At 45.2% G+C, this 15,288-nt stretch overlaps 3 protein-coding genes across 3 annotated transcripts; all 3 read right to left on the bottom strand.

Moving 5' to 3' along the window:
* Nucleotides 1-214: 214 nt before the first annotated feature.
* On the bottom strand, nucleotides 215-1,175 carry LOC146661433 (histone H2B 1/2). Its single transcript, XM_085421575.1, has one exon. The coding sequence runs from the start codon at nucleotides 671-673 to the stop codon at nucleotides 299-301; it is 375 nt and encodes a 124-aa protein (XP_085277701.1). The 5' UTR covers nucleotides 674-1,175; the 3' UTR covers nucleotides 215-298.
* A 552-nt stretch (nucleotides 1,176-1,727) lies between these two features.
* Nucleotides 1,728-2,913, bottom strand: LOC146661434 (histone H3). Its single transcript, XM_085421456.1, has one exon. The coding sequence runs from the start codon at nucleotides 2,705-2,707 to the stop codon at nucleotides 2,297-2,299; it is 411 nt and encodes a 136-aa protein (XP_085277582.1). The 5' UTR covers nucleotides 2,708-2,913; the 3' UTR covers nucleotides 1,728-2,296.
* Nucleotides 2,914-3,067: 154 nt separating this feature from the next.
* On the bottom strand, nucleotides 3,068-4,974 carry LOC146661435 (histone H1-like). Its single transcript, XM_085421455.1, has one exon. It carries the CDS (start codon nucleotides 4,235-4,237, stop codon nucleotides 3,641-3,643), a length of 597 nt encoding a protein of 198 aa, XP_085277581.1. The 5' UTR covers nucleotides 4,238-4,974; the 3' UTR covers nucleotides 3,068-3,640.
* Nucleotides 4,975-15,288: the final 10,314 nt, after the last annotated feature.

The following is a 15,288-nucleotide window of genomic DNA, read 5'->3' on the forward strand; positions in this document are numbered from 1 at the left end:
ATATATATAAATAAAACCACTTGTTTTTACATTAGTAATTCCTTTTGTGCATAATTTTATATTAGTGTTAATAATAAATTAATTAAAGCAACAAAACAACCTGAAGAGCCGGTTCGGAGCCGAAAGAGCCGGCTCTTTTTAGTGAGCCGAACCGAAAGAGCCGGCTCTCTAAAAAGAGCCGGAAATCCCATCACTAGTTTATAACAGGACCAGTGAGTGTCACAGCAGGACATGTGCTCCTCGGCAGAGGTGGGTGGCTCTGAAAAGAGCCGTTGGGTGGATGCAGCAGAGCTGCAGTTTACTTGGAGCTGGTGTACTTGGTCACGGCCTTTGTGCCCTCGGACACGGCGTGCTTGGCCAGCTCGCCGGGCAGCAAGAGGCGCACGGCGGTCTGGATCTCCCTGGAGGTGATGGTGGAGCGCTTGTTGTAGTGAGCCAGGCGGGAGGCCTCAGAGGCGATGCGCTCGAAGATGTCGTTGACGAACGAGTTCATGATGCTCATGGCCTTGGAGGAGATGCCGGTGTCGGGGTGCACCTGCTTCAGCACCTTGTACACGTAGATGGCGTAGCTCTCCTTCCTGGTCTTTCTCTTCTTCTTGCCGCCCTTGCCGGCGGTTTTAGTCACGGCTTTCTTGGAGCCCTTCTTGGGCGCGGACTTTGCGGGTTCAGGCATTTTCCTTTGTCGCTACTTCACAGCAGAGAATGTGCCCGTCAGCGCAGAGCGGCTCTCTTTTATTTCCGCTGTATGCAAATAAGGCTGTGCAGATCCCCGCCTGTCATTGGTCGAGCTGTTGCTCCGCGTCTTTACTGGGTAAATCGCACAACGAAGAAAAAGAGCAGTGCTTTATTTAACCTGCTGACGGGGCTGTGGGACATTTATCGGGAGTGCGGAAGAGCAGATTTAAATGTGTTGCTTCAGTACGTGTGCAGACAAACATTGATCCATGTGTGAGTTACAACATCACACAAAGACCGAGACAGCCGACGGAAGCTCCGGGAGAGGCTCGGCTGATAATGACGGTCCTTCGAGAGCCGCACAGCGGACTGCAGAGCCCAGGACGCCGCAGCTGCCAGAAACAGAGACTTTGTTTATCCCCCAGGGCCAATTAAGACACACCAGAGCAGCATGACGCTGAAGATAAGGGCGGGGCATAAACAGGCAACAGGAGTGAGATAATAAATGCACAGAATATACAGTATAGACAGTTTTCAAATTAAAGTGACTGAAAGGTGAATAAAAAACTGATTAAAAGTGAGTACAGTGTCGGCAGTATGAAAAGAGTGTAGTTTGTTTCTGGGTGTGGGAAATGGTCCAATGGCTGGAGTTAACAAGCTCCCCCGTAGCTGTGAGCTGCAGTTTGATCGTATATGAACAGATTGTGTAAACCAGGGGTGGGCAACTCCAGGCTTGAGGGCCGGTGTCCTGCAGGTTTTAGATCGCACCCTGGGTCAACACACCTGAATCACATGATTAGTTCGTTACCAGGCCTCCGGAGAACTCCAAGAAATGCTGAGGAGTCATTTAGCCCTTTAAATCAGCTGTGATGGATCATGGACACATCTAAAACCTGCAGGACACCGGCCCTCGAGGCCTGCAGTTGCCTACCCCTGATGTAAACCATAACGACAGTGCACTAATCCACACTTTCATCCTAATTGGCAGTGATAACTGAAATGACAGAAAGTTCTGGTAGCTCTTTGCCTGCTTTTATTTAACAGCAGTTTAATGATTGGATATGGAGCAAAACGTCTGAGCAGCAGATCAAACAGGTTACAATGATCATTTAATTATAAATGACTTGAAGTGCACATTGAGGCTGCGAGACACTGAGCCATGGCTCGGTTCTTATTGCACATCTCTGCCATGCAGGACGGTTTATTTTATATTGAACTGGAGCTTTAGTTTTCTCCCCCTCCCCAAACTTCCGTGTTCATATAAAACACTTTTAGGGAGATCATGAGGTTTAAAGCCTGGCTCAGTGAAACTTTGTCCTCCAAGCTGAAACCTCAGAGTGTCTCCATCCAGCTGCTTATGAACTCTGCAGTCCTGTAACCACTCAAACGCAGCTGTGCTTGACGCAGTCTGTGGGCCTGCACCGCTACACACCTGTGTAGTAATACAGTACAATCAATACTAACCCACACTGCATGCTCTGTTAGTGAGCAACAGACTCCAAACAGCACTTAGCTGAGGGCCAGGTAATACATAGTCTGTGCTGTAAACCGCTGCTCTGAGTGCGTGTACGTGGCTCTTAAAAGAGCCGTTGTGTTTTGTGTAAACTGATCTCAGATCAGCTTAAGCCCTCTCTCCGCGGATGCGGCGGGCCAGCTGGATGTCTTTGGGCATGATGGTGACCCTCTTGGCGTGGATGGCGCACAGGTTGGTGTCCTCGAACAGACCGACCAGGTAAGCCTCGCTAGCTTCCTGCAGAGCCATGACGGCGGAGCTCTGGAAGCGAAGGTCGGTCTTAAAGTCCTGAGCGATCTCCCTGACCAGGCGCTGGAAGGGCAGCTTACGGATCAGCAGCTCGGTGGATTTCTGGTAGCGGCGGATCTCCCTGAGAGCCACAGTCCCGGGCCTATAACGGTGGGGCTTCTTCACGCCTCCGGTAGCCGGGGCGCTTTTACGGGCAGCCTTGGTGGCGAGCTGCTTCCTGGGAGCTTTTCCTCCGGTGGATTTTCGGGCAGTCTGCTTGGTCCTGGCCATCTTACAGCTTCGGGCTCCTCTGTGTGAACAGCGAAAGAGAGAATGAAGTCTGAGCGCGAGCAGCGGCTTTATACAGGGGCTGCAGGCGGGAGCTCAGCGCTGATTGGTCCAGATCTGGTAGCGCGCGCACCGCAGCTGCTCAGCTATTGGACGAAAATGTTCAAAATGAAGCGCGAGACAGAGAACAGAACTTCTTTATTGTTATTCAGATGTACAGTGAGACGGCGCCGCCTACTACTGCACACATGCGGGGTGCACAGCTTCAGCAGCACTTTACACATATGAACAGTATTCAAAAAGATAAGATGTACGAACAAACCGGGAAAAATAAAAATACATTAGTGTTACATACATGTAGAGTGTGGGTTACTGCACAGTGCTTATGTGAAGTCTACAGAGGTCTTTGAGATGGGGGTGGGGGGTTAATTCAAATTTAACTCTAAACAACAGCAGGTAATAAACCAGTAAACCAAGAAAACAAAGCCATCCACAGCTTCAGTGCACTCATCAGCTCCTGTCATCAGCACCAGAATAAACTGGAAATATTTGCAGCACTGACTGGGAAATAATTCAGGTTTCAAAGTATCATTGAATCACTGCCTAGTCAATTATCAGATTGTATTTATTGACATAAGACTGAAACTCATGTTTCTAATGTTCTGACAATTCAACATGCATTTCCCCCTTCAGTGAGCTAACTGGGAGACCAGTATTTTCTACCTGAACCGGCTCAGTCTCCATAATTTACTCTGCATGTGGAGGCACAGGTGAGCATGAAGCGTAAAGCTGAGTGTGCAGCCTGTGTGTCCCCGGCATAGTCTCTCTCTCACACACACACACACACACACACACACACAGAGAACGAGGAGCTCGTAGCGGAGGCTGTGGTGGCTCTGAAAAGAGCCTTTGATGCACTCGGTGCGGGAGAAGCTTTTACTTCTTGGCCTTCTTTGGCGCAGTTTTCTTTGCGGGCTTCTTGGCGGCTTTGGGCTTTTTCGGAGCGGCCTTCTTAGCGGGGGACTTGGGCTTCTTGGCTGCCGCCTTGGGCTTCTTGGGAGCAGCCTTCTTGGGGCTCTTCTTCACCACTTTCTTCGCAGCCTTCTTGGCCGGAGATTTCTTCGGGGTGGCCACTTTCTTCACCGCGGGCTTCTTGGCTTTGGCGGGAGCCTTCTTCGCGGGCTTGGCAGCCTTCTTCTTCGCTGGTTTGGCGACTTTCGGTTCTTTCTTAGCAAGCTTGAAGGAGCCGGAAGCCCCGGTGCCCTTCACCTGACTGAGAATGCCTTTCTCCACCAGCTTGGCGACGGCGGTGTTGATACGTTTGTTGGCCTTGGGTACGTCCACATTTTTGGCGGTCAGGTACTTCTTTATGGCCGCCAGCGACGTCCCCTTGCGCTCCTTCGACTCTGTCACCGAGGCGACGATGAGCTTAGGGAGGCTGGGTCCGTCCTTCTTAGCCCGGGGAGCGGACTTCTTCTTGGGAGCCTTGGCCGGGGCTTTCGCCGGTGCAGCTGCGGGAGCTTCTTCTGCCATGTCTGCGCGTAAGCTTCGTACTGAGCATGTCGGAGCTTCGCGCGGGAGGCGGGACTTATCAAGCACATGAGAACCATGGAGAGTGAAGCCAGCCCTCCGCTCTGCTGCCGCTACAATCGCGGCTCTTCTTGTGTTTTCTTCGCCGCGTTTCGGAGCTCAAACCGGCCCCAGATAAACGTTTGAAACCCCCGTTCCGAGGCAGCGGGGAGAAAACTCTCCGGTCTCCCGTCTGATCCTGTTTTTGCCCTTCTGGACTTCTTCCGTTAATTTCGGGAGGCTTCAAACCTCTCTGACACACCGCCTCTCGGAGCAGCTCGCAGCGAACTTTCTCCACATTTCTGCTCCTAAAGTGACCCAAAGCGGTTCGGATGAAATGTGATCTCGGTGCTCCGGTCAGCGAAGACCCGTGGGGACAGAGTCCCGGTGAAACAGCGGCAGTGCCGGGGATAGTTGGGTTCTAACGGAGGCAGATTTCGGTGGCGGTAAACACACGCAGGCTGCCGGTGACCGGGCGGATATAGAGTCACAGATGATCCGCTGGGAGAGACTTCCCTACATCCAGTCTGACTGTACACGCTGATGTGATATTATACTGTTATCTATAATGTCACACATCAGCGGTTTCATTCTGGTGTTCAGTGTTAGACTGGAAACTGCAGGAAACTGTTTCTGTGTTTGCAGCGGAGCCCACAGCATTGAGAGACTTTAGCACCCAGGACCAGTTTATTCATGTTACATTTATGATCAGACATGTGCACAAAATTACTATTGCACAAAATTAAATGCTTTTGCAATTTAAGAAATTCTGTGGCAGAGTAGTTAGAGGCATCATCCATATGTAAATTAAAGTCACCTACCAAGATGATTTTATCAAAATGAATCATAACAGAGGAGAGGACAGGAGATTAGAGAGTTCATTCAGGGAATGTTTGCAGGATTTGGGAGGTTGATAGATTAATAATTCAAAGGAGTTAAAAGAACCAGGATTAAATGGACACAGTTCAGATGGTCCTTATAAACCACTGCGACTCCCTCATGACAACAGTCACCTGGTTTGAGTCTCAAGGAAGAAGAAAAAGTCTCATTTCTGAGCTGTGATAAAATGTTATGCATGAATGATTTATTAGATTAAAAAAAGGCAACAACTGCAGCAGAGATGGGCTCAAGAGGAATAGGTTTACATCACACAGAAATTAGATCACGTGAGTTTGGTTTGATTTTATGAGATGTTTTCCATCTATGCCTTATAATTACTGGGACTGGTAAAGATGAGGCAGCTGACTGAAGAACAGGTAGCAGTGAATAACTGGTTATGCACTTTAGCAGATGAAATACTGATGTTTAGAAAATATCAGTACCTGTCACAGAGTCGCAGATAACATGATTTTCCAGGACTCATGCTGTAGGGGTCGTACACAGTGGCCCCAACAAGGGGGGATGGCCATAGGGGGGCGCTGGCCACCCCTCTAACTCGTTTTGTTTGTCACCTTTCAGCCTCGGCTTGTGAGCACAGTTTTTCACTGCTAAAATTAATCAAAGCTACTCTAAGGCTACGTCCACACTAGCCTGGGTAGATTTGAAAACGGCGTTCACGTCTGAAAACGCTCGGTGTCCACATTATCGTCTTCAGTTGTTTTCACAGAGCCGTGCGTCCACATTGAAACGGCCCAAAACGCTTACGTTCCAGTCCTGCGCAACAATGAGTGAGAATTAAAGAATTTGAAAAGCTATCTGGAGCATGTACAGACTGATATTATTTTTTTATGGCTGTCAAAGTTGAGAGCAATCAAAACAACTGCTGTGTAACGCCCTCCGCTGTCTTAGTTTAATTGGTCACATGACTGCATCACATGACTAAAATGCGTCGTCTGTGTTTTCGAGTGTCCACACTGCAACCGGACAGCTCCGTTTTGAAATGTATGTGTTTTCAAGAGCGTTTCCAAAACGTCTCAGTGTGGACGAAAACGCATTAGTGTGGACGTAGCCTAAGGAACCCAGTGCGTGACAATCCACTCATCAATTTGGGGTGTGAAGCAGTCAGGCCAGAAGGGCCAGAGCCATAAACCTCGATGGTTTTGTGGATGTTCTTGTCAAAAGACATGGCAGTAGATGGATAAAACAGTTTTGAATAAATGTGATGCCAGACGATTTTGTTCCGTAGCCGTTAGAGTCAGGGTTGGTTTTGAAACACATGAAAGTCTCTGTGTGGTGTTTGACATGTAAAAGCTCTTATTTCCAATTAAAGAAGTACTGACCTAGGTGTCTGACCTACGCTGCTTATCTAACATGACACACAGCGTTCATACAACCCGTAACGTTGCAAAAGTTACTAAAGAGGTAAAACATGTAAAGATTGTCTCTCTCCATGCACTCGTGTGCAAGCATGTTGTTCACATACACCACAGAGAGTGCAGTGGTGCATAATGACATCTGTCTGTCCTGCCCCTGGAGGGGGCACCACAGCACTGATGAAATTTCATAAATGAGCTGATTGGGGCACACAAGGCAACTGTACACATTAAAACCCCCATGAATAACTGCCCTCCACCTTAAACTATTGGCCAAAAAAAGAAAATAACACATTTTATTTTTATATGACAGTATTCAATACAATATTTTTTCTACTCTCTCTCAGTTTGTATTTTGTCATGTATGGCTGTGTTCTCTCTGTGACCCCTTTGTTCTCTTATCTTTCCCCTCAAACCCGACCAGATGTGGCAGAGGACCGCCTCTCCTGAGCCCGGCTCTGTTGGAGGTCTCTCCCTGTTAAAATGAAGTCGTCGCTGAAAATGATTGGCTGTACGGGATTCAGACTTTTGGGTTTATCCTCTAGCATTCAGTCTGTACTTAACCATACAGGGTGGGTCATTTATATGGATACACCGTAATAACATGGGAATGGTTTGTGATATTAAAGTCCTGTTTGTGGCACATTATATGTGAGGGGGCAAACTCCTCAAGATGGGTGGTGACCATGGTGGCCATTTAGAAGTCGGCCATCTTGGATACAACTTTTGTTTTTTCAATAGGAAGAGGGCCATGTGACACATCACACTTATTGGTAATGTCACAAGAAAAACAATGGTGTGCTTGGTTTCAGGGTAACTTTATTCTTTATTCAGTTTTCTGCTCATTTAGGTTGAGAAAATTTAGCGCCAACAATGCCTTAACGTCTTCCAGACAATCAAACAGACCCATCAAACAGAGGATTCACAGATTTCCGTCTGTAAATCTGAGAGTCATCTGCGTAGCAATGAAACGAGATATATATATTTTTAAATTGAGCCCATCGGAAGCATGTAGATTAAAAAAAGGGCCGAGGATAGAGCCCTGGGGGACCCCACAAGAAAGCACGGTCCTTGGGGATAATGAGTCTCTGAGTTTAACAGAGAAGCTTCGATTAGATAGGTAGGATTTAAACCATTCCAAAATAATCCCTTTTATTCCAATGTGTTGTTCCAGTCTGGAGAGAAGGCTGCGATCTACTGTATCAAAAGCAGCACTGAGATCTAATAATATTAAGATGGCAGGACTGACATAATGAATTCATTAAATACACCATTAAATAATTAATTAAAATTGGAAATAATTAATTACATAAATATTTGTGACACATGTAATTAATTAATTATTGACATATTTAATTAATTAATAACACATTTAAATAATTATTGACAGTTTTAATTCATTATTTAATACTTTTTTTATTTAATTCATTTTGGCACTTTTGTCCCCTTCATGTCTCATCTTGAAATCATTTTATCTGTCAGCCTCACCCATCAAACTAAGTGGGCGGGGTCAACGCTGCCCATGCAGTTTCTCTAACATTTGATTGGTTGCCGTGCAAAGTAAGTCAAGACACTTATGTCGACTTGGGGCGGGTATCCCAGAATCCATTTCACATCACAGGCAGCAGTGATGGTGGTTGTAAAGTTTTAAAATACCCCGTGTTTCTGTCACCAGCTGAACTATTAACAGTGTTTTAGTCGTGGCGTAATCGTCACGTCTGGGCAGGTTGTCAACAGAACATGTTTGTGCTCAGATGTTTTCAGAGACGTCACTCGCTCTGCTAACAGTCAGCTGACAGAGAGCACCGAGCTCACAGCCCCGGTGTTCCAGCTGAACTGTTTTTTTGTGTTTGTTTGTTTGTTTGGGGGGGGTACGTTAACCGGTTTGTTTACATATTCCACTCTCCGTGTTCACATGTTGCATTCGCAGATTCTCATTTTCACCGAACGATCGTCTCTTTCCGCCTGCTCTTGTGTCTCTGTGCTTCTGTAACATAAAGAACGAGCTGACGTGTTTGTCACGACACCAGCGATCAGCTCAACAGACCCTCAGTTTACCTGCATGCATCCTCCTCCTCACCTGTCAGCTGTTTAACACCTGCTGCTAATTCAAGAAACACGCCTACGTGACCTGGTGAAAGTCACAGTTTAACTGGGCAGCCGGTGCTCGATATAGCACAATGTCAGCGCATTTTTCTCCACAAGATAAGTAAATATAGTTTTTGACCAATTTTTGACCTCACGCATGCACTTGCGAAAGCCACTACCTGCTGTGGTTAGCTGTTGTAGGGCTGCTGGTACCTTACAGAGATTAGATATGACAGTTAATGGCAGCAGTTACACTTCTGTCTACTGAAAATACAGATTCTACACTTCAGGCTGCAGCAGCACGGCTAACACAAAATCTGTATTGTTTTTGTTTACCAGTTCAATTTAAAGAAGTTTCATTTATACAGCGACAAATCACAACAACAGTCGCCTCAAAGCACTTTATATTGTAAGGTAGACGATAATACAAAGAAAACTCCAAAAATCATATGACCCACCATGAGCAAGGGGAAACGCCTTTTTAACAGGAACAAACCTCCAGTATAACCAGGCTCAGGGAGGCGGGGCCATGTGCTATGACAAAAGTCATGGTGTGGAGGAGAGCCTGAAGAAAGTGGTCCAACATATCTGTTTAATATGCACATTGAAGGATGCTGCATTTCTAAGCTTTTCAGGGCCGAGTACAATAACCTCAGTTTGATCTGAATTAAGAAGCAGAAAGTTAGCGGCCATCCAGGTCTTTATGTCTTTAAGACATTCCTGCAGTTGAACTCATTGGTGTGTGTTATCTGGCTTCATGGACAGATAGAGCTGGGTGTCATCTGCATAGCAGTGTAAATGTATGCTATGTGTACTGATGATAGTCAGATTAATCACTTGAATTATTCTAATCTACTCTGAGCTCATGGTGATCGTGTTCTTATCTTTTAGGACAGATGTTGAGAAGAGAACAGGAACAAACAGGTCTGAAGATGCACTGTGTCCTGTGCTGAGTGGGAATCCAAGTCTCCTTCAGTCTTTACTCTAACACAGCGAAAACGAGCAGATGAAGCCCCCCCCCCTCACAAAAAAGCTCAATGAGAGCTGGAGAAAAGATGTGTCGACTGCATCTCGTCAACTGAACTCTCAGAAGTTTCTTAAAGTGAGGTGCAGAGCAGTTCTCTGCATCACTGCATGGTTTTGTCTTCCTGACAGTACTTTTTAAAATCACTGTCCTAGTGAACATCTGCTACTGTAAAAGCAACAAACAGCAAGAGCAGCAAACTATTGCTACACAATTTTGAGTTGATTCAGTGATTCAATGCTGCAACAAACCGGTTAGTAATCCTGTGCTGTTTAGGCTGCTGCTGCCCATCAGCTCCAATCAGCAGCATCTGATCATCTGATCAGTTTGCCACCAGCTATGTGGGGGACACAGCAAACATGTGGGGGACACAGCAAACATGTGGAAGAAGCTGCTCTGGTCAGATGAGACCAACATGCAAAACGCTATGTGTGGAAAACTAACACTGCACATCACTCTGAACACACCATCCCCACTGTCAGATATGGTGGTGGCAGCATCATGCTCTGGGTGGGCTTCTCTTCAGCAGGGACAGGGAAGCTGGTCAGAGTTGATGGGAAGATGGATGGAGCCAAATACAGGGCAACCTTGGAAGAAAAGACTTGAGACTGGGGCGGAGGTTCACCTTCCAGCAGGACAACGACCCTAAACATAAAGCCAGGAAACAATGGGATGGTTTAAAACAAAACATATCCATGTGTTAGACTGGCCCAGTCAAAGTCCAGATCTAAATCCAATCCAGAATCTGTGGCAAGATCTGAAAACTGCTGTTCACAAACGCTGTCCATCTAATCTGACTGAGCTGGAGCTGTTTCAAAGAAGAATGGGCAAAGATTTCAGTCTGTAGATGTGCAAAGCTGGTAGAGACAGACCCTAAAAGACTGGCAGCTGGAACTGCAGCAAAAGCTGGTTCTACAAAGTATTGACTCAGGGGGCTGAATAATTACGCACACCCCACTTTGCAGCTATTTATTTGTAAAAGATGTTTGAATCATGTTTGATTTTGGTTCCACTTCTCACGTGTGCACCACTTTGTGTTGGTCCTTCACGTGGAATTCCAATAACATTGATTCATGTTTGTGGCTGTAATGTGACAAAATGTCACGGTCCTGGGTCGAGCGACCCAGTATTTGAGTTTCATGTATCTTTTGTATTCATTTGCACCTAGCTTAGTTCGCCTAGTTAATTTCTAGATTGCTGTTTAGTCTTGTTGTCTCCCCCTGTACTAAGTCTCCCTGGTTCATGCGTCATGTCTGCGTGGTTATATTTAGTTCTTGTCATGTCTAATCTCCATGTTTCCCGTTTTACTTTGAAAGTCTGTATTCATTGTCAGCATATTCAGTTTCACCTCTCCTGTCCTGTCGTTAGGTTCATGTGTGTCAGCTGTGCTCCCATGTGTGGCCACTTCCCCTGATCATCCCTCATGTGTATTTAGTCTCTGTGTTTCATGTTGTCACAGCCAGTCGTAGTATTCATAGTTATGGTTTCCTGTGGCGTCATCGTTTTACTTTCCCAGTTTAGTCAGTTTAGTTTGTCACTGCGTTTCTGCCTTGTCTGCACTCCTTGTCACCAGCCACAATAAAGGCTCGCTTTCAGTTAAGTTTACTCCAGTCTGCTCTCGTGTGTTTGCGCCTGGGTCCACCACACACACCACCGCACGGTCTGCCTCCTCAGATCGTGACAACAAAATGTGGGAAAGTTCAAGGGGGCCCAATATTTATGCAAGTACTGTAGACATCTGTGCTTGTTGGGAGCAGTTCTGATTGTACAGTCTGACAGCTGCAGGGAGGAAGGACCTGCCGAAACGCTCCTTCATGCGTCGAGCATGCAGCAGTCTGTCTCTGCAGCAACATCTACATGCATGGGCTGGGAGGCTCTGTCCATCAGAGATGTTGTTTTGGCCAGAGTCCTTCTGTCTCCACCACCTGCACTGGGTCCAGGGTGCATCCCAGAACAGAGCTGGCCTTCCTGATGAGTTTGTCCAACCTCTTCCTCTCAGCTGCTGATAAACTGCTGCTCCAACATACCACACTGTAAAAAATGATAGATGCCACCACAGAGTCATAGAAGGTCTTTAAAAGCGCTCCCTGTGCTCCAAATGACCTCAGCCGCCTCAGCAGGTAGCGTCTGCTCTGACCCTTCCTGTAAACAGCATCAGTGTTGTGGCTCCAGTCCAGTTTATTATTCAGGTGAACACCCAGGTACCTATAAGAGTCCACTATCTCAATGTCCACTCCCTGGATGTTCACCGGTGTCAGTGTGGTGGGTCTGCGTCTCCGGAAGGTTGTGATCTGAGCCCCCCAGGGGAGGCAGAGGTGATGAGCTGTATGCCTCCTTGGTGTTAGCATACAATCAGTCCAATGCTTTATTGTCTCTGCTGTGGCAGGTGACATACTGTGTGAAGGTGGGGAGAGTGGAGGACAGGGAGGTGTGGTTAAAGTCCCCACACTGTAAAATCTGATTAGTTCCCAGAACTCAAAAAAATTATGGAAACTCGTTGACTCAAAACAACTCAGTAAAGCTTACTTAAGACGACTGTTAGAACAACAGCCATCATTGCAAGTCTGCAGTATTAAGAATAACTTGATATTTCTGACTGTACAATACTAATTGTTTACCTACTGACAAACATTTCAAGTTCAACTAAATTAAAAACTATTTGTGGTAACCTGAATATGATTAGAAATAATTAACAACACTTTTTGTAATGATGTTAAAATCAGCCCAACTTTTATTTTCAAACACAACAAAGTATAACAGCCAACATACTGGACACTGTTCTGCTGAGCAACAAACAGTTATATTGCCATCACTGTTATAATCTTACAATGAAACAAAGTCTCAGATGTAATTATTCTGAAAATAAGTTTGTTTTGTACTTACATTACTTATATAATCAAAATAAAATATTTGTTGTTCTGTCACAAGTGCATCTCTGATTAAAACAACACATTTGTTTTTCATTCCAACACAGGAGCTGGAATGTTGTAATGTTTTAAGGATGCTTGTTTCCAGTCCAGGCATTACTGCTGAATGACTGTCATGGATCGAGGTGATCCACATGTAGGTGCAGAGGAAGTCTTTAACCTCCCTTCAGTACAGTGGCAGTGGATGTGGGTTGGAGATGCAATGAGCTTGAACCTGCAGGCGACCATCTTCACTGACCACACCATCTGTGACGGAGACTCATCTCTCCTGGTGTCCTGCAAGCAAACAATCATATTTTTGGAACATGAACTTAATTGCTTTCTTAAAACATTTTTTTCTGCATTTGGTATAAAACAGACTCCAATTTACACAATCTCAGGCTCCCTCCCCACCAGAGAGGTGACATTCAATGTCCCAATTGTCAGTCTGGATAGCCGTGACCCCCACCCAACACACAATAATGCCATGAAAGCATCATTTTAAAAAGGGCTATGCAAACATGGCCAATAACTTTCATTCTAATGATGTGCAAAATGATTTGGGAACAAAACAAATGTTGCTGTTAGAAAACTTGCAGACTTCACTATATACAGTGTAGACCCTCTAAACTAAGTTTGGGGGATGTGATCTTTCAAGAAATGCAGACAAACTGTTGTTGTTTGTTTACTTACACAGCATGTCTTGTAGAATTAACTGGAGTCACCAGCAACAGCATCGTGCAGTCATATCTCAAGTCTAATAACAGAAGTGTAAGAGCCAAAGTCAATGTTTATGTTTTTCCTTTTTGATTTGGTGGCACAGGTGTATAGCTTTACCTGCGTCTCAGGTGATGGTATGTGGGTGTGGTCACAGTCTATTTACCTGATGTCGGTGTTCGCAGCAGGTGTGTTGGGTGAGTGGTTTGTGGGCAAACTTTTTCTGTTGACCGTCATTTTTTGGCACACCAGTTAATCCATGCGCTATTTGTAAATTGATTGAAAGCGCAAATGTTTGTTTTTGTTTTGTTCTTAAAATAAATGCGCAAAGTACAAGTACGACCCATTATGGATTATTGGAGGCGCGTCACAGGGACACAACCAACTCAGCCGGCCGCGGCTTTATTTACGGATGAAAGTCGCAACAAGAAGACAGGAAAAGATCAGTGAAGAAACAACTTCCCCAAACCAAAGCACAAATAAAACAATAAGTAAAACAGGCTGATCTAAAGTATGATTAAAGTTCAGCCAAACTGGGGTTAATGCTGCCCTTTTGCACCCTTTCCTTTAATACTTTTTCTGCTGCAGTTACAGGGACCTGCTCGCAGTATAATATGTCGCGAAATCGACCAATGCAGAGCAGTGAGACAAACCACGGAGGCCCCAGAAAAGTGCACTCAAACGATGAGTTTATTAACAGCCAGAAGAAAACATCAACATATGTCTCCTGACCAAAATAATTGTTGTGGACACAGCAGTGGGGTACACGCCCCCCCATGGCGTCAATGACAGATCAAAATAGGTTCCAGACATTAGTCACAGTTAATCGTACATCTTGTACATCTTTAATAGCTATAGACAGACATAGAACTTCTCTTTTCCATAACACCGTCCATACAAGGTAATAAACTTCAAGCCCTCAGGGTCTCTGGGGCTAATTATTGACTCTGGTCATCTGTTGCCAAGTAGAGTAAAATATAGCGAGACACCAAATGAGTTAAGGCCTCAGGCCTGACGCATTCCTAGATTATATGTGTTGTAAGCATGCATTGAAGTTATCCTTCTATGTTCTAGTTTCCCTCAGCATGCATCACCTGGACAGTCACGCCAGTGAAGCTTAAGACCCTTAATGAACCGAACATCAACTCAAAATAAGCACAGATATGCAATGTGTATAAAATACTTCTAACCATACTTGTAATAAAAGTTAACCTAAAGGAAGGATCCTCAAATGGACATCTTCAATCAACAACTTTAATGCAATATCAATACTGTAAGAAATATTATTGAATGTTATTACTGCAGTTATAATGATGCAGATTATATGGCAGCAATAAAAGAATTTCTGTATCTCCACAAATACCATCTACAGTTCCACAACATCTCTTCTTTTGAGCTTCAATATGTGCAGCAAACAGTGCACATAATTTAACCTATTAAATAACCACATTACCTAGATAGACCTAACATACCATACACATATTAACGAATTAGAATATTTCCCTCAGCATGAATGCACTGCAACCTCAATAACTTTCTCGAGACCATCAAATGTGTCCATTAACTTGAAAGTACACTTCACCAAAGCTGCAAATTCAACAGTTTTGTGCAAAAAGCAGGTAGCGATTTCACAATGGCTTAAAAAATCAAGTATCCACTTCAATAAAGTGCTAATATTTAACTGTTTTACAAATATGACAAAGGAGTTGTGTTAAATTACAGCCAGATGCTGTTAAGTTGGGGTTTTGTGCCGTGCACATGCTCAGAAACAACGGGTAGGCTGTATGCCCAGAACACCGGCACAGTAAAGAAGTTGCTTCAGTGCTGCAGTGTTGTTTTCACAGGTACTTGAACGCGTCCTCTGCCTCTGAGCAGGATACTGAGGACACGAGCGTCTGACCGATCTCGCTGACAACGAGCCAGAGACCAGCTCGAGTATTTAAGGATCAATAATCTGAATGAATCTGAAATATTGAACGTCTGTTCTTCTGCCTGCAGGTCAATAAAAGCTGACTCATCTCTGAGCCT

The sequence above is a fragment of the Rhamphochromis longiceps genome, linkage group LG10 (genome assembly GCF_057381845.1).
Source record: "Rhamphochromis longiceps isolate RC_006_pf linkage group LG10, R_longiceps_female_GT1.1, whole genome shotgun sequence".
Lineage (NCBI taxonomy): Eukaryota > Metazoa > Chordata > Actinopteri > Cichliformes > Cichlidae > Rhamphochromis > Rhamphochromis longiceps.

Coding starts and splice junctions, on each gene's coding strand:
- LOC146661435 (XM_085421455.1), bottom strand. CDS start 4,237: ATGGCAGAAGAAGCTCCCGCAGCTGCACCGGCGAAAGCCCCGGCCAAG.
- LOC146661433 (XM_085421575.1), bottom strand. CDS start 673: ATGCCTGAACCCGCAAAGTCCGCGCCCAAGAAGGGCTCCAAGAAAGCC.
- LOC146661434 (XM_085421456.1), bottom strand. CDS start 2,707: ATGGCCAGGACCAAGCAGACTGCCCGAAAATCCACCGGAGGAAAAGCT.